Below are 19,377 nucleotides of genomic sequence, written 5' to 3'. Positions count from 1 at the left end.
CATGTACCATGCGGGTGTAAAGAAGCTGTGTGTATATAATAAAAAACCTCAGCTGATTCAATAGCTAGGGGAGGCCTAATAAATTTGCCACTATAGCAAGTGTTAGTCTCTGGGGCCAATACCGAATGCTGGAGTTTAATAAACAAAAATTCTGAAGCAGAAGAACCAAAAGGTAAACCAGTTCACCTGACAAAGCAAACACAATGCAATCAGAAACAAGTTTACTCCTGGCTTCCAAGGACCAGTGTCTCAGGCTGGCTGTGTCAGGGCTGCCTTCCGATGGCCTTCCTAGGGCTGCTCTCAGGATGCACTTGCTGACCACACCAGCAGAGATCTTGAAACCATGGTCCCAACCTGAGCTGAAGGGCACGGCCCAGAGTACACATGAACCTGTATACCAGAATAGACCTTGACAGCTAATGAGCTGTATTTGCCCAGGCCCCAGCTTTCAGCCCCATCAGAACAGAGCTGGGGGGGAATTAGGGCTGGAAGTGATTCAGCTTGCAGAAAAGAGCTTCATTTTGTTGCTCTGCATGTGAGAGAACTCTTCTGGGCTAAAATGACTCAGGTGGCAGTATTTTTTTTTCCTTCTCTGTTTCATATTATATATGTTACAGCAGTATTGCAAAAGCAGTGGCTGCAGAAGAAACCATCAGGGTTAAATACTGATAGAGTTGTGCAGGCCAATATTTTAGATTCTGGTGAGTTTTAGCTGTTACTTGTTTACCAAAGGAGACCTGTCACGGTTCCAAAAAATGATGCTCAGACGTCTGAGATAGCAGACCAGCACCTACTTGTCTCATGGCAGAGAGCTCAGGGCAAGCAGTAAGGACATTGTGGTTGGATTATTAAAATATTGTTGACACATCACTCTCAAATAAGACTAGATTTTCTATATGCCAAAGGGATTTTCATTCTCACAGGCCAGATCTATGTAAAAATTTCATTGGTTGGTATCAGGAAAAGATGGTATTTTGCGGTAACACAGTTCCCTGAAGTCAATATTTCACTGCAGTGAAAAGGAAGTTTTTAACTGGAAAGAATAAAGCATTGTTTACTGAAGAGGCTGCTCTTTTATTTATGGTAGGGGTGTCAGAGTCTTCAGCAGAGAGATCTGAATTATGTACTCAAAGCTCGGGTATAAATTCAAGGCTTCTCACTTCCCCTGGTTCACACGCTGCTCCCACCGCACGGACAATCAGGCGCAACAGGATCTTTATCGAGTGGCAGCTCCTTTAGAGGCAGAATGTGCCACAGAAGCACACCACAAGCATTTCATCTCCATCCTCTGCTCCCTCGTGGTCCGCCCAGCAGCAAATGACTTCCTCCCGCACTGCCCCGGCTGGTTTCTGCTGCAGGGAGGCAGGGAGCGTGCTGGTGGAGGAGGAGACATGATCTGAGGCTTTTATTTGCTCTCTGAAGTTTGGGAGAGTAGCTGCCCTGACTGCACAGGAGGGCTTGACAGCATTCAGCATTGGCTCTCATGTCTTCAGATCCCCATGTTGGTTTTTAGAGCTGTAGGAAAGCCTCATTTCAGCCTTCCAGGGGAGAGGAGTGACAAACACAGCCCTAGTGAATGCAGCTCTCGCTTAAGCAAGCACTAACTGCCTGCAGATACAGACTTTTGTCCTTGGCCCTGAAGTAGGACAGGGCAGCCCCCCAGGAGGTGGGGAGAAAGCCATCCCCAGCTTGCCAGGGGTGGCAGCCTGGAGGGAGCACAGAGGAGATGGCACTGATGGCAAGAGGGAAGAGTTTGATAGTATACCAAGATCTTTTTCTGCGTGCACATGGCCTTCAGCATCATTGTAAATAATACTCTTAATAAAGAGCCAATTAGCCTAACAATCTCATTACTATCCAGCATGCAGCATGGGAAGCACTAGCCTACGGCATAACTGAGCAAAGGTGCATTCGCTGCTTCCCGTTTCCTGCTGTAATGTGGGTTGGCATAAGGAGGCCTAGACAGATGTACAAGGCAGAAAACACATGGAGGGCTGCAAGGATGGCATGCAGCCTCGTAGAGAAGGCCCCAAGGCCCAGCGGGTTGCACCAGCCCCATTAACAAACCCAGAGCAATGTGCTGCAGGGAACAGGCTCTGCAAGCTGTGTGTGGGGCAGAGTTGGAACTGTGGAGCAGAGGCAGCAGAGCTGGGAGCTGGCCCATGTAGGGAAGAGATGAGAGGAAGTCTGATCTCCGTGGGTGTCTGCAACTGCTTGAGGAAAGAAAGAGCCTAGGACTGGAGATGCTTTGCCAAAATCACACAAGTGACACTTGCACAGAGGCTGTTCACGTTGCACCTGGCTTATGCCTGTCTGGAAATGCTGAGAATTACTGCATGGGATCTAGTGATGAATGCAGTGAGACATTACGAAAAAATCTTTGTCTTACATCTGTCCCTCATACCTTGGGCTTCCATTTTTCCATCACAGAACTGAAAAAGTGTCACGCAGGCTGGTGTCGGAATAGTCTGCATGTAAATCATCCCCCTGGGCTAGGGCCTCGCACGCTGGGGTTCAGCCTGAGTGGCTTTTTATAGCTGAGTTATAAACTTTTAAATGCCAGGCTTAATCAGAGTTACCGAGATGGCCATTACAGGAGTGGTTTAAGTGGCACAGCCCTGATATATGACAGCACAGGAAGAGGGCAGGTGTTTCATTCACCCTGTGCACTGTGTCTGGAACGGAGCAGGGCCTGGTGGCAAGAATAGGGCATGACTGAGACACATCTCTTGAGTTTTACTCTTGCTCTTGTGCCCCTGCTCTGCAACCAGAGAAGCTAAAAGACCTGTTGGTGAATTGGTCTAGGGTTTAACAGGGTGTCGTGCAGTCTCAAAATGTACAAATCCGAGTGCTTCACTTGTGGCTGACTTTTGTGGAACCCACAAAATCATACTGAACAATTGTAATCACAGATACAGTACAGACCGAAGAGTCCAACAGGCTTTGAGCTCCAGCTTCTGGAGAGGCTACAGCAGCTTTGCTCGTACAAGGAAGCTCTGCAAAACTTGGAGCCCCTTTATTTTGCAGATTGTGAGACACTCAGGCTGCAGCTGGGGCAACATCTGCAACATTACTCTGCAACATCCCTGTGGTCTAAGCAGAACTGGACAGTCATCAGAGACAACTGGACAGAGGGATTGATCTGAATGAAAACAGGACAGGAACTTTTCAGGGTGTTCTTTCTAAATTTATTCATGTATTAAACAAACAGAAACTACAGCATGCATCAGATACTTTTCTTTATTGTACAACGAAACTATGGACTTGTTTGTAATTGCAGCATTTCCAGCAACATCAGGCAGACTTGTCGATGTTATCCAGTTTTGCACAGTCACTAGAGTGTCGCATCATGAATTATTAAATCAGTGCTTCGTGGTAATACATAATTTCTTATCAATTATTCATGCTAATGTGCGTGTAGTTTACTTAATTGTGTTATTGACGATCAAAAGTAATTTCCTGAAAATCCTCAAGGACAGAAAATTTAATCAGCGTAACTACTTTTCAGATGCAATGCTGTTAAGTATTCTTAATTTGCTCAACAATTCACTTATTTATGTACCTTTCTGGAGGAAATACGAGTTTAATCAAACAATTAGATTGAAGAGTTAGTGTACAGAAGGGCTGAAGTTCAACTGAATGCAAGGTAATTATGTTGAAATGAAGTTGGGCCTGCCTCTTTGGAGTGGAATTATTTTTTCTAATCTTTTTTTGGGGGCCATGGAAATCTCAAAAACAAATTATGACTGGGACAATCACTAAGAAACCAGTCATTCTCTCTTCTCCAACTGCCCCCTGCAACAAAGCGCATAGCAATCTATTTATTTTGGTGGAAGAAAAAGGTTGTTGCTGTCGTTCAAACTAAGCCATAATTTGCAGTCAGGGAAACAGTCTCCCATTTACAGTTCAGCAGTGCAGCTCCTGAAGCTAGAACACACCAAACGAACACAGATTGCTGCATGTTCACTTCTGCGATTAGGACAATTCAGGATTGCCAGAAAAAAAAAGCACACAGTGTGACACATGTAAAGCAAATTGACTCCATTTGATGGATGTGGGCCCTCTCCGTGTTTTTGTTGTACTTGGGCCTGAGGACAGATGCAGTGCTGCCCTCCCTGATGGCTCGTGTCCAGAGGAAATGAATCCCACCCTGGGGGGATGCCTGGCACCCTTCACTCCCAGCACAATGAAGGTACTTGGTGCTGTCAAGCCATCCCTTGAAGACCAGAGCTTCCACCCTTTGAATGGGATGTGACACCATGCCCTTCCTGGAGAAAGGTAGGTGTGCACCACCAGAGGCTCCTGTGAGCCCTGGAGAAGTCCCAGGTTCTGTGACATTTGTGGGCTGAGATTACTTGGATGGGGGGCAAAATTTTTGCTGCCAACCTTGCTTAGGGCTGTCTTTCCAAGCACATCATCAAGCTCAGACTCTGTGAGAAGCTGAGCGCAACCCAGCACAAAAGGGTGTGCACCATGGATTGCAGGAGGTCCTTGGCACAACCTGTGGGGTCAGCCCTGGATGGGGAGTGGCAAAAAGACCTGAAATGCTAAATGGGAACCTACAGGCTCTGCTAGGAGAGGATCTGTGCCAAAATCAACCGCTGGGATAAACACCACCTCTCCTTGGTCTGTAATGGATTCTTGTTAGAAGCAGGACAGACCTGAGCACTGTTCTCACAAAGGACCTGCTCAGAAGACCTTCGGAGCTGACAGGAATCTTTTCACTGGCTTCCACATTACTTGATCAAGGTTTCATTCTTTTCTCCAGGGACATCTGTGGACAATTCTAAGGAATCTGCAAAAGGCAACTGAGAAAAGCAAGTCCGTATCACCAAGCTTAAATCTGTATCTGCATTACCCATGAAATAAATGTGGGGCACCCCAGATTACAACACCTGCCCTGGAGCATCTGATCTTACTCGACTTTGCTTTGGGAAGTTTTGGGTCAGAGATGAAATAGTATTTCCTGAGGCATCAATTTCTCCTTTGCACTGTGTCCACTGTATAATAATTAAGACTTATGCATATCTAGAGTTATTCCAACCAGACTTCAGTGAATGAAAGAGTCTGAATTTGGATGGCAAAAAGGAATATCCTTCCAAGCTTTATTTCCTCTTTATTAAAAACACAACATGCAAGGACATATTTGCAGTATTGCAATGCAGGATGATTTTGCTTTCAGGTCTTTCTTTCCAAGAGAATGACACTAAAATACCCCCAGCTTTGTGCAGATCTAGACATAACTGCACTCTCCATTAAAATGCCAGCATTACCATTTGAAGCTCTGAGCGCTGCTCTGGAGTTGTGTGTCTTTTAAGTCTAACCCAGGGAATGGCAAGACTAATGTTCACATAGAGACAAGTGCAAGGATTTTATTCATGGGTAAGCTGATCTCTGCAATTTCCCAGTAATCTACTCCGTGGAAAGTTTGACTTTCAGGGAAAGGAAGGGAAAAGGAAAAATTATGAAGAGTTTTGTTCTTTTTTTTCTTCTCTTACACCTGGCTTGCCTGGGATAGATTTGGTTGAAGTCAAAAGATGTCAGAAAACATCAGGCCAGGCTGTTGAATACCTGCACATTCATTCATCTGTGTAGGGTGGGGCTAAATGGTGCCTGGAGGCCTCTGCTGCCCCAGAACCTGTATCTGGCAGCGCTGCCCTGCTGCCAGCCCCCATTTCATGCAGCATGGTGGGCTACTGGTGGTGGTGGCCCCCTGAGGAGCAGCTCTGCTCCCTAAAAGGGTAATGCTTGATTTTGGGAAGGTCAGAACCAGGTGAAGATGGCTCCAAGCCCCCATGGGATACAGCCCCAGAAAGGTCTGGGGTTTGCCATGCTGCTGAGATACACAGCCCTGGGGAGCGAGATGAGATGTGCAGGAGGAAACCAGGGTCCCAGGCATTTCAGCATTCCTGGGATGTGGAAGAGGAGCTAAAAACAGTTTCAAGAGTATTTCCAAACACAGATAGTGCCGATAAATCGGGAGAACGAACCTACAGTGGCACAAGAGAAGCAGAGGTGCATGAAAGGCAGCCAGAGAGGCCACTCAGACTTGCCAGGTCCCTCCCTGTTGGCCCTGTGATGTCCCGCTGTGTCACGGCCACACTGCAGTTCCCCTGGTGGCAAAGCCCGGGCGGTGGGTTCCTTGCCTCAAGCCGCAGGGCCGGTGCCGGTCCAGCCTCATACGCTCTTCTCCCCTTCCATGTGCTCCTTGGCTGGAGAGGGCTGCTTGTCCTGGCTGCCCTCCGGGCTGGGTTTGGCAGAAGGTGCGGGGCTGCCAGCAGCGGGCAGGAGGTTGGCAGACTGCAGCACGGCCTCCGAGTGCTCCCGGGCCTTCATGCGCAGCGCGGCCACGCTGGCAGTGCGGTTGCTTTGGCAGCCATAGGTGGGCAGGAAGGAGAGGCCCATAGGGTCCGGAACGCAGCACGAGCACAGCGGGCTCCCTGGGGAGGAAGGAGACAAGGCAGTGTCATTGCTGGGGGAGAGATGGTCCCACCGGCAGGGAGTCCTCGTGGGGGTGGTTCTCTGACCTAGACGGGGTGACCCATACCTGCTGGAGTCACACTGTGTGGTGCCTTTCCCTCAATGGTCAACCTAGAGAGGACAGAGATGGGGTTGGGGTCTCAAATGGCAAAAGTCCCATCTCCATTTGGCCTTAGGTGGGTATGTAGATGCCAAATCCTGCTCTACTGAGGCCTACTGAGAAGGATCCTACGTTGTGAGACATCCAGGGTGACAAATAGAGCAAGTGAGAGCAAGCAGACTCAGAAGTGAGCAGTGAAACTTGTATCACATGAGATCTCCCCACAAGGAAGGTTAAACTTGTCCCCAGTTCTCACCCCAAGCTGCTGCTCTGCAGCACGATTAGCCCCATGCTGGAGGTATCTCCTGCCATCCAGCTCCACAAGTCTGATTGATCTGGGTAGCAGCATTCCTTGGGTGAGTATGGGGCTTCCACCACTTATCTACACCTAAAAGATTACTGCAGAGAAAAATGTGAAACTATCCCGGTTATTACACAGGAACTAATGGCTTTCTCCTATCTCACTGTAAGATGAGACAGCTTTTTTCTTGGTGAGGCCCTGCCAGCTACTGGCATCACATCTACCTGCATCAGTCTGTTCTATATTCACCAGCCAAACTCTGTGCTGCTTAGGGATAATGCCTCGAAGAGGAGGGCCTCCAAAAGTGAACCAAGGCCTCCTAAAGCTGCTGCTGCTGAGATGGCTTAGTGTCCCATCAGGAAGGATGGGCTGGACCACCTCCAACCTGGCATCTAAGATACACAGGCTGTCTCAAGCAGGCAATAAAGCACTGGAGAGAGTGTGAAATGGGCCTTTTTAAGCCAAAAGGATCACAGGCACCCCACTGCCAGGGGCAGTTCTCCTTCCACCAGCTACCTGCCTGAGCTGAACCACTCTGGCTCATCTGTGATAATGCTGAGACTCCTGGTAGTCCAGGGTGAGCCCTAGGCAGGGCATGCAGTCCATCCAAAAAGCCACCCTAGTGCCTTGCTTAGATGCATCTGTTGAACAGAGCAGAATGTGTCAGAGTGGGGACTAGAGGCAGGGCAGCGTGGCTGAGCTACCATTTTGATTTGCTCTCTGGTGAGAAATGTTGGGGGAAACCATTCTCCCCAGGGGTCTCAGCGATCACATAAAGTCTACATCCTCTTCTATGCCCCTGGCAGAAGCTGATATGCAACCCCCCAGCAGGCAACAGCGCGGCCGCACACAACCTGACACAATGTCTTCCTCTGATCTTTCCAAGCCAAGGACTTCCTTTAATTTCTGCAGTTAATATTTGAGTTAAATGGCTCATGACTAAGTGATGGTTCTAATAGCCTGCAGGGAGCAGGTAGTCTTTCTCTTACACTTCTGCTCTTGATAGCAATGGGTCAGCACCCATTTGCTAGGGATGAAGGCTGAGAGTTGTTTGTTTTTAGGATGTTGGCAAGACTTCTCAACAGCAATTGTCAGAAATCAAAAGTCTGCAGGTATGGTTCAGGAGAAAATACTCCTTGTGTGTGTGTGTTTTTTTTTTTTTTTTAAAAAAAAAAAAAGATTCTACAAGGAAGAGAAAAGTTATTAATATAACTGAAAAGTTATACAAAAAGTTATATAGTTACTCTTGTAATACTCCCCTGGTAGAGCATCTGATCAGCAGAACATTTCCACAGGTTTAGGCATACGAATGAATCACACAAGCAAATTTTACTACTTGACTGATATTCTCCATTTTTTGCTTTTAGCACTAAGAAGCTCAGTCTTGAATTTTATGGCATGACAACAGGGAGGACGTATAACAAAATCCACTGAGTAACACAATGTATAGTTTTTGCCACCAACAACCATGCTCATTAAGTCATTTTTGCCCTGTTGAAATGCAGCCACTTCAGGGATGCTGGATAGCCACTGTTTTAACAAGAGGGAAGAATGGAGGACTGGCATTTCAGAGTCCCTGCAGTTCGCAGGCCTTTCAGTTGCAGAAAATCCATCTTTTTCACTGCTATTAAGCCCCACTACCATAAGGTCAGGTTCTGTACTGGGGGACACAGAGGCCTCTCTGTGCATCAGCTGTCTTTGCACTGCTGCTCTCTTATACAAACTGAGTGAGGCTCCATCAGAAATGAGAATATTGCGTGCTAAGCAGGCAGTGGGGAGAGGTGGAGAAGAGTCTTCCCCTTTTCTAAAGAGCAGAAATCAACTCCAGGCCCCAAGAATAATTTTCATTCCATCGTTAGAGATGGATAAAATATTTAACAGTCTTCAGTACCAATCTAAGCTCTTTGCTTAATAATTAGACCTGATAGTACCCTGTGGATCTGCAGCCTGAGGGTGCAGCGTTACCTGTGGTGGAAACCAGGATATCTCTAGCATTAATTCACCCATAAACCATTCCTTGCATTTTCACTGAACAATGGCAAACAACAGCTCCCACCTGAAAAAATATAGCGTAACTAGCGTCATTTGCTCCAGGGTCCTGCTAGAGTACAGAAGACTAGGATTTAGTCTTGTTTCCTGTGAATGCAAAAGGAGGGTTGAAACTACTTTGCAATTGCCCATGTCTGCAGGCAGTAAATCCAATGAAATCTATTGGACTTTTCTGACACAAAAGCCAGGACAAACAACATGAGAATCAGCAGCCCAAGGTCTCCATCTGCCCATCACTCAGCCCACGATGGACAGGGATGTGACCCAGGAAAGATGCATCCACATGTAGCAGACATCAGTGGGTTTTTTTATATCTTATTGCAGTAGCCCTGACCTCACAGTGGGGAAGGAAGGAATTGTTCCTACTTGCTTAGTACCCTCAGAAAAGTTTAGGCACCTAACTCATATCAGGATCAGTGAGGGTTAGACCTTTAGCCTTAGAGCCTGATCCAGCTTCTGCTAACGTCTCACAGCCTGATATCTCTTTAATGGGATTTGGATCAGATTGCTACAGTACAGACAAGGAACCGTTTTCTTTCTTTCAGGAACTTACTGCCTATTGTACACAAAATTAAAATACACAATTAGATTTCCATTAACTTAGAGCAAATTCTGCTGAATTGATCTGAACCTCCTCGTATTCCTATATGAGATCATACTTTAAATGCTCAGCCTGAACATAAATACTTAATGTAATAAATACAGTCTGAAATATTTGATCCACTTGGCAGTTTAATTGATCTACTACAGAGACTGACAGGAAAAATTAAATTAGTTCTGTCTTGTCTCTGCCAACATCACATTTCAATTGTAATGATATTTGATCTACAATTTTGGTTGTGGACCCTTTTGTGCAGTTCCAAGGTTCAGTTTCAGCTTAGAGTAGGGGTATTTAAAATATCTATTTTCTATTTCAACTCAACAGTTTAAAGGATTTAATAGATGGTCTTTCCAAAACACAAAACCTCAGTTCCTTGCCTCTTGCAGTAGTTGTGCATATCAGCATTTGATGTGAACAGATGAACAGCAAGCTAAACATGGAGGGAAGTGAAGAAAAATTTGGATTTAAAAATCCTCACCTGCCATTGTATGCTGTTTTCTTTGCAGTGGAAATGTTATGCTTGATTTAAATAAAGCTTTCTGTAGTTACAATGGTTTGCTTGAGCTCTAATTCCCCAGAAACTCTGAAGTCATTTTCACAAGGGTTGGAAGGTCAACAAAAAACTTGAGTTCACAGTGCCATTTACCAGGGAGGGCTGATTCCAGCGGGATCTCCCTCTTGCTCCTCATATATGATGCCAACATTGTGTCTATTAAAGCCTGAGGCACAAGCAGGAAAAACAAAGGTGGCTTTATCCAAACCTTTTGAGCTCTGAATCAAGAGGTTCAGAAGAACAAGAGAGGCATGAGCTTAAATACTGAAATGGGGAGGCAGCAGATGCTCCCAGTGTAATTTAGAGTAGCCCTAAGGCTGCTAAAGTTGTGCTAGATGGTTCCTCTTAGTGCTTAAGCTAGATAAGTGTGGAAGGCATCCTGTGCTGCCCAGAGGCTGGAAGAGCACTGCAGAGCTGACAGCAGGGTCCAAATGTCATAGTTTCATATCTCCTTGGCTTGTGAACTCTATGTGCCCAATGCAAACAAGGAGCTAGCTCTAGCTGGAGCCTTTTTGTATGAATAACTTGACACTGGAAATGGTGGATTCCATCATCCTTTATTTGTGTCATCAGTACAGTTCCAAAAAAATAAAAATTAAAAAAAAAAAAAATCAGAAGCCAGAACCTTGCCTGTTTGGACAGGAATAGTGGCAGTAAAGTCCGTAAGTGTTGGAAGAACAGAACCAGTTCTTTGAATACCCTTAGCTCTGCAACCATTTACCATTCTTTCCATCCATATCAACAGCCTTTCCCAAACACATGATCTGACCCTAAATGCTGCTTATGTGTCACTCTAAAAGAGGTCAATGGGAAGCCCTGCTAAGTTAAGGTCTGCTCATCTAATCAGGATTTGGACCAGATGAACAGCTCAGCACCCATCTTCTTCAGATGATTCTCAGATGCTCCCACTATCCACGTATTCTCTATCATTTGTGGTAAAGACCAAAAAGAATCTACCTGTGAAGTAGAGCAGTGCCAGAGTTGAGGACTTGTGGTAAAGGAATCAAAGCAACTTGCCCAAGGTCTGAGTATGTGCAGTGAACTAATAAATTTTATATTCCCTAAAGTCACAAAGGCAGGTAAACTAGGGAAAATGCATTGTCCAAACAGAACATGCTTGCTATACTTGCTATCTTACATGAATTTACCAAGGTTACATGCTGAGAAAAGTCAGGAAGTCCTTAATCAAGTACTACCGAATGACAAAGAAAACAAAGGACCTGCAGAGCTTTGGTGCTTCAGTTCAGTAAACACCAGTTGGAGGGTAAGTCAGGTCCTTGAACACTTCTTTCTCAGTCTTTCTCTAACCCAAAGGTCTTGGGCAAATTCTCTTCATCTTTCCGTAATAGGAATTCAAATGTAATGGATGGACAGCTCTAGTTGTCTTTTCTTGTTTGTTTGTTTTTGCCCTGGATACTGCAATTAAGCCTCCCTAATACGAACAACAGCAACCACAGCAGCAACAAACCAGAAAAGAGCCTAATCAATGGTGCCCTGGAATATCCACTTTGATGGGCATAATGCAGTCCTGCTTTTCTAGCAGCGAGTGGTGTGGAGGTGCCGTGAAAACCAACGGAGCTGTAACTTGCACAGAGCAGAGCTGTGGGTGAATTATGAAAGTAATTCCCTGGCAAGTGTAATTATTTCTCTTCTCATACACTGCACTTTGAATCACAGGGTCTGGGGAAATTTCAGTGGAATGAAACAGATACATTTTTGGCCTCAGCCACCAGAATGGTAGAACACTTCCGCTAAAAAACGGAGATTCTTGTTTACACCCATTAATAACATCTTCTACATTAATGAATTGCATTCATGCTGTCATCCATTAAGAAGGTACTTTGAGGTCTCTCTCTGCACAGAACACTAGCTTCTCCTGATGACTCTATTGTTATATAGCCCATAAATAAAACAAGTATTTTCCCTTCATATTTGAGGTCTGCAATTAAATCTACTAAATGGACTGCAGATGCATGGTTTACAGTAAGTGATTCATCTTGGAAGATCATGGAAATGTCAAAGTCACCACAATGAAGTAGCATAGTTGTCAAATTAGGACAATTTCAAACAGTAATGAACAACAGAAATTTCTTCTGTGTAAGCCAAACTTCTTCCTGACTATGGCTAGTGGTGAAGAAATAAAACCTTGAAGTAAGAAGCCAGGTATCCCACCAAAATTACGATCTTGTGCTAATTTTTCAAGTGAGAAATTGCATTTCCTGAAAAATATTATATATATTGAGGTAATATGGTAGTTAAGTGACTCTTGCAACTGAGAGCAGCCTCTGATGAGGCCTCAGAAAGGAAGAGGACACCTAAGGGAAGAAAGAGGTCTGTTGTATTATCGAATAGAGAATCTTGAACAGGAACAGGTAAAAACTGCCCAATGGTGATATACCCTTTTCTGAAACAGTCTACGCCCTGAGTTACTGTTCTGATCTCTATTGTATTGATGACCTGCTTTCTTTACAGAACATCTTATGGTGGTAATACCAGCTGTTTGAAGAAAAAAAAAAATCTCAATTTTAGAGATAGCAGGGTTCATGGGACATATTACATAGGGAGAACAGTTTTACGCTCAGTCACCAGAGCAGACCCAGTCTCATGCTCCAGCAATATCCAGCAGTTACCTACAATTGATGCCCATGGGACTCAGATAAGCACTGCCTGCTGAAGGGTTGCAGAAAAGCAAACTTGTTGCCCTCTGCTAGGCTGTCCTGAGATTTCTTGTCTTTACTAGACTGACTTCATTTGGGAAACTGTGCTTATCATATCCTTAGATTATGAATTAGATCCAGATAGCATGTGCCCTAGACACTTTATGCAGCCTTGGAAATCTGGGGCTGAAGCCAAGCAATCAAAGTCAGAGAAAGAGAAAGAGAGGTATTAGTTTCTTTACTGAAGACAGAGAATTCTCAGGTGGCAGAATGAAAACTGTTCCTGAGAGCATAAAATAATTGTTAATTAGTTACATCACTATCATCACTTGTTATGCACTGTATTGATTTTAATTGTCTCCTTCTAAAGCATCAGTCAAATATTACTCACTGACACCAACAAAATGTTGGCTCACAAGCCCAACAAAGCACATCTTGTCTCCTCAAAAGAAAACAACCTAAACTTCCCAGTGGTATATGATGTGCTGAGAGTGCCTTTTGTTTGCAGACAGCCTTCACAGTCTTACTGGAGAATGCAATTCCCTTTACTGGCCAGGATTGTTCTCCCAATGGAGAGAATATGTATTTATTTACAGGCTTCACATAGAGGACCTCTTTGTCAGCATTTCATTTGAAATTTGCATAGAAGAAAGCAGGGTCATGCATTCACTGATAGTGAAACGGTGCTTTGATTCCGGAGGAATTATTTGGCTTTCAAAAGCACAAAGAATTCCTGGTAGTTTCAAACCGTGGTCAGTACAAGAGAGATGCCAGGAAGAGCTCTTGGTCACTTAACTCCTCAATAAAATGTGAAAAATCTTGAAAAAATCTTACCACTTGTTGAATTTTAAGCAATCCAAAAACCCAACAGCTTGGAATGTTATATCCTGTGTTGAGTTTGATAGGATTTTGTGTTGTTTAAAGTCCTACACTCTCAGATTCACTGTGGCAGAGCTCTGTCAGCATTTCAGTTGCAAAATGAGAACAGATTCTCAAGGGAGATGCTTAGGAGACTTCATTAAGATACATAAGGACAACAAGTAATGTCTGCCTAAATGTAAGGTTAGTTTTTCTTCGATAGACCTGAAGTTGTACATATCTGCCCCTACCTTAAAGGGGGGAATGAGAAGGAAGAATCTAACTGAACTGAGTGAGACAAAGGAGGCCATATAAAGGCTCTGTGAACACTAAGTCTCTCCCTGACCTTTCTTTCCTTCCTTCCCACAACCATTATCTATTCCTTCAGACCTATGTGCGAGCTTGGCTGTGCTCTCAAATGCATAGTTTAGATGGACCATCATTCACTTGGTGTTTCCATACGAAAGCAAATGGTATGTGAATCATGCCTGTCCCCCTTTTGGTCTGTGCAGCACTTTAGAAATAGTCCTGTTTGTCACTGTCAACTAAGGAGATGGAAGCACAGGTCTGCTGTGTACAGCCCCTGTCCCAGTCCAGGTGAATTGATCTTGGAGAAACAGGGAAAGGGGAACTTAGAGAGAGATAAACCAAGGAAAGAGGAGACCGTATTCCACACATAAATACCACAAGAAAAATACCACAGTTATTCCCTGCTTGTATAGATCAAACTTGCCACCTTACAGAACAACAGCAAAATTCTTCCCTCTTAACACTAAAGCCAAACTTTGACATTACTGAGACGTAGCTGCAGAAGAAAAGAGCAGCTCAATCCACCAGGTCTGTGCAAGCGTAACAACATGCCGACAGGCATATGCATCTCCACAAAGCTCATGGTAGGTGGATACACAGATATGCAACTCTGTAACTGGATTTCTTAAAATCACAATACACACCAATATCCCCATTTCCTTGCACATATCCAGAGATTTCTAGTTTCACACAGGAAATGTAAACCAGGCATCTCAGCAAGAAACTGCAGGTGTTGCTGAGAACATTCATCAAGAGAATATACACGCACCTGATAACTGTCCATCTCTAGTCAAATTATAAAAAATCTGTATTTTCATCTGGGACCAGTTTTTCAGGGAGACTGTCCCTTAGTCTGGGCAACTATCTAATGATCATCTCTGCTTGAGAATCAGGAATAGGGTTTTTCCGCACCTTAGCTGTAAAACTGCTATCATGCAGAAAGAAGCAAATTATCAATTTCTCAATTTAGTGGCAAAGCAGTACGATCTCAAAAAAATAAATATGGAAGTCTTCCGAATAAATAAAACTTAAAAAATACTCATGACAAATTTTTAATTTGTTCATTTTCACTTCATTTTGCTAAGCTTCAAATTATTGGCATTATTTTTCTTAAAGTTTAGCTAAATTAAAACATGAAACATGTGAGAACAAAATATTGACACATTTAAATTCAAAAAAGCTTAACTGTAAATTGTAAGGGAAAAAGCATCCCTTACTTCCACCTGAAATTATTCATCAAACACAGTCCTACTTCCACACCTTTCAAGCTTCCCAGGACTGTATTTTTAGTGACTAACTTGTTCGCCCCCAGAATTCCATCTGTATCTATTCCCGAGAGGCTGTTCCTGTCCAGAGGGAGAAGCTGAAAGTCTCTGCCCCAGGAGCTCACAGTCACAGGGCAGAGATCAAGAGGCTTTGTGCAGTCTCACAGCCACTGCAGGCTTACAGGGTTTAGGTGGACAGTCATCCTTTAAGCTCTAGGTCTCAGGTCCTTTCTTGGTTCAATATCACAGGTCCTACACCTACCTAACTTGCACTTGCTTTACGCTGTGTCTTCCACTTTTTTTGGAAAGACGTGAAGAAAGGGAAAACGTGGACCAGGACACTGGACTTAATGCAAAACTCAGCAGTTCCAAGCATTTGCTTCAGAAATATTCCTTGACTTTACTGATTTAATTGAAAATACTCACAAGGAGCATGTGGTATGCCAGGGAACATAGAGAGAGATTTTAGAAGACTTTAATTTTCAGAGCGGGAGGTCCTAAATGAGGATATTTTCCTCACAAAATATTGCACTGCACTGGGGCATAGAGCAAAGATATGTGCCACTTTGTGCTTGGCAGAGCTATGAGACCTTACATCCTATAAATCTATAAATTGAATTCATCCTGCCTACACCCTTAGTCTAAGAAATTGTTAGACTAGGAACAGCTAATGGATCAGCTGGTAATTTATTTTTAAAAGATGCATACTGCTGCTTTTTGGCAACCTGAAAGGATATGGACACTGGATGCAAGTTTCCTGATGCCTGGGTCCAAGGTAATGTGGAATTGCTTTGTATGCTCCCCTCTCCCCTCACACATTCTGTGTTTGAGATCTCAGAGGGGACTGGCTGGTCAAGAAGAGAAAGGTCTAGCGTTGTGCAGAACCATACTGCAAAGGAAACTGCATGCAAAGAGCGGATGAGGCATCAGTAACGGTGCCAGGTAATATATAATGCAAAAGGATGTGTATAACTAATTTATTAGAATAAATTTGACTCTTAAAAAAAGCGTATGCAAAGAAAACTCTAAAGGACAAAACCCCACCTGCCTTGCAAATTGAGACAAAACCTGACCTCACTAAAGGTAACTGACTAAAACGACATAACTTCACCACAAACCACACTACTATCTACCAGAGGAGACTCACTCCTGTACCTGCAGCATCAGTCAGTGCAATTACTGCCCATCACAACAGAAAGAAGGATCCAACATTTCCCAAAGGCTTCTCCGCTGGCTTAAGCGAGAGAATACCACTCAGCATGAACAAGCTGCTCTTTGAGCTTATATCTGAAGTTAAACAAAGTGACTTACCTTTTAGAGAGGCGACGTGGGATAAAGCTTGTGCGTAGGTGGCCGTGTTGAGAAGAGTCCCTGGCAGGCAGGAGGGGAAGAAAGGTCCTGTGGGACCGACTGCTCGACTCAGGCTGATGGGGAAGAGAAAACAACTTTCAAAACCAGAACTAGCTAACCCCAAAGGCAGCGCATGTGCATATACACAAACATGCTCAGGGCTGTGCCTGAAAATGATACCGTTTAGGTCAAGGCTCAGCATCAGTCAAGTCTGTATGTAGGTACATACATATGATGCATGCTTGCCCCAAAGAGTTGATGACATGCATTACTCTTACCTCTGCTGGATCTCCAGACTCTCTTTTTTATTCCTGGTTTGATCTGCTGGAGAAGGGGAATTTAAATTCCTGACAGGAGGTGCCACCTCAGCCATTGATTCCTTAGAGCCCTCTTGGTCGGAAGCCCCCCTCTCTGTTTTCCTCCATTTAGCTCTTCGATTTTGGAACCACACCTGGAGCAGGAGAGCAATCCAGGCTGAATACCACATTTAGCCATATGCAAAACAAGTCAACTGCAGCTGAACTGTTACTCTAGTGAGATCAGTCATTTTGAAGTTTGGCTAGAATTTCCTTTGATTTTGTATCTGAGCCCTGATATTACATTTCTATCCGGAATATTTTTGTGTCTGGAAAACAAGCCAGGAGTGTCTAAAAACAGTCAAAAGGCGTATTTAAAAACAAAAGCAAAACAAATGAAAAAAAAAAACACTCTGATGTTACCGTGTCAGTTAGCAAAATATTTAAACGTGTGCTTGCCTTTACACACATTTCATTCTCACTGAATTCTACGTTTTAATGTGTAAAATCCTTCTGTCTAGGGAAGGACTTAAATATCTATCTAAGCACCCTGGCAAAACTGTATGGAAGTCTTTAGGTGAGCTCTTGCTAGAATCAGAGAGGTCAGAAATGAGAAGTATATACTAGGGCATCTCAGCCATCCCATTCCATGGAGAGGCTTGATACTTGCTGTTATTCCTCTGATGTATTTGTCCACTCTGCATTTAGGTGACTCAAAAAGAGGTAGATACTCTTTTAGGAAGATCATCCTGCAGTTTAATACACACCACTTTCCAAACCTTATTTTTCCCTGTTATGCAACAGAAATATTCATGCTCTTGATTTTGTTGCCTGACTTTTAGACAAAACACTTTTTTCATTTACCTTGGGGCTGATGCTCTGAAAGCACCTTATTTGAGGTGGAAAAAGCCAAGCCTCCCTTGAGGTCAAGAAATCCACATTTTAATACATGACTTCAAGTATAGGCAAGATTGTTATTATTATTATTCTCCTCCTACAACTCCATTTTAGTTAGCTGCCTTTTAATTGCATGTATCAGCAAACGTTGAATAATGATTTTATCTATATTCTAAATTTAGAGCAGTTAAATGCAAAGCAAAATGCAGACACTTCCTTGCGTCTTAATTGAATGAAGGTCACAGCTATAACAACATTTAATTGAGCTATTTTTCATTATCATATTTTAATGACTTTGCACTGACAGTTCGCCTGCTTCTGAGGAAAGAGCATGATGAAGTCGTTTATTTCCCTATTTAGTTATTGTTTGACAACATCATCTTCGATTAAGACTCTGCTTTATAGCACATTAATCATATTTGAATGAGCAAGGGGTATAAATGTAAACATATCTCCCATCCTCTGTGTTTCCCCATGTCCCTGCATGAAAGCAGGCTAAACAAATGCTTGCATCTATTGTCTGTTTGCATAATAGCCAACAACAAGGCTAAACACCAGTCCTCAGCAATCTAATTGTCACCACCCCTATCTCACCCTTGCACCTTTCAGGAAGAAGTTATGATCTTCCACTTCTGAATGCTCAATAATTGTCCCATTTATCTCAATTTGCAGTTCAGTCTTTAGGCACCAATAGCCAAAATGGCATTTTTTATTATTTTTTTTAAGCCAGTACCTACAATGCACTGGCAAAAGGAGATTTTCATTTCCAAATAATAATCAGTTTAATTTGCCCGCATATGACCAATGATTCATGTTCAGATTTAATAATCAGGATCGCATAATCTGATTATAGGAGAAATAATTTGTTTACAATCCCCAATTTACTGCGGTGAATTCCATTATCTCTCTTCAGCCATTGGGTTTTAAGAGATACTAACATGACCCTAGGGAACAAAAGGCAAGCTATTATATTTCCTACAATTAGATCTTTGCATAGTCTTAACCCCGAGCACCTAAATAAAAAAAAAAAAAATACAGAAACAGCATGCAGAAAAGCCCCATAAATAAAATGAATACATAATTGTGTTCAAAAAATGGCTTGCAAATCAGCGGTGGATGCCTGCAGAGTTATATGAATCCATCTCTTACAACTGCAGGACTGCTGTTCTGAGCAGAGCTTGTAAGCACTTACACAAAGTTAACCTCTGAGTATGGAAAACAAACACACACCTGGGTCAAAAAAAGGGAGAAAAAAGGAGGGAGGGAAGGAAGTAAAGAAGGAAGGAAGGTGTGGAGAAGGGGGAGCGATCATGGACAATGTCATTTATTGGCTCATATTAAAGGTGTAAGAATTGTTCTACAAGCGTTTAGCCATCTAAATTAAGTGTTTGGAAAGTTGGCGAAAGGGAGAAAAGTTGAGGAGGTGCGGCAGATTTCTTGCTAGCAGCTGGGCTCCCTGCAGTTGACTAACCCCACTGCTTGACAGTGGTCATAGTTGCTTTGGAGACTCACGTCTCAGCTCTTTTCTCCACACACACCCCCCCTCCAAAAGCAAGGAAATGGATGTGCATTGATGTAATTTAGTACCTTGGAGACGCGGACAAATTAGTGTAGAACATTATCACTAGTTAATTATGAATGACCGATTAATCAACCTAATC

General features: G+C 43.5%; 1 protein-coding gene across 1 annotated transcript in view; it reads right to left on the bottom strand.

Annotated features, from left to right (window-relative positions):
• Window positions 1–6,177: 6,177 nt before the first annotated feature.
• Window positions 6,178–19,377, bottom strand: part of DRGX (dorsal root ganglia homeobox) — a gene marked incomplete at both ends in the record, with an annotated part of 15,384 nt that continues 2,184 nt past the window's right edge. Inside the window, 3 exons of the mRNA XM_082765294.1 lie at window positions 6,178–6,440; window positions 16,485–16,597; window positions 16,802–16,974. Of these exons, the coding sequence (XP_082621420.1) occupies window positions 6,178–6,440; window positions 16,485–16,597; window positions 16,802–16,974 (549 nt within the window). The remainder of the gene's footprint in view (window positions 6,441–16,484; window positions 16,598–16,801; window positions 16,975–19,377) is intronic.

The sequence above is a fragment of the Aythya marila genome, assembly GCF_965140915.1.
Source record: "Aythya marila genome assembly, chromosome: 7".
NCBI classification, from domain to species: domain Eukaryota; kingdom Metazoa; phylum Chordata; class Aves; order Anseriformes; family Anatidae; genus Aythya; species Aythya marila.
The sequence above is the reverse complement of the archived record's forward strand: the minus strand, read 5'-3'. Positions and strand labels throughout refer to the sequence as shown.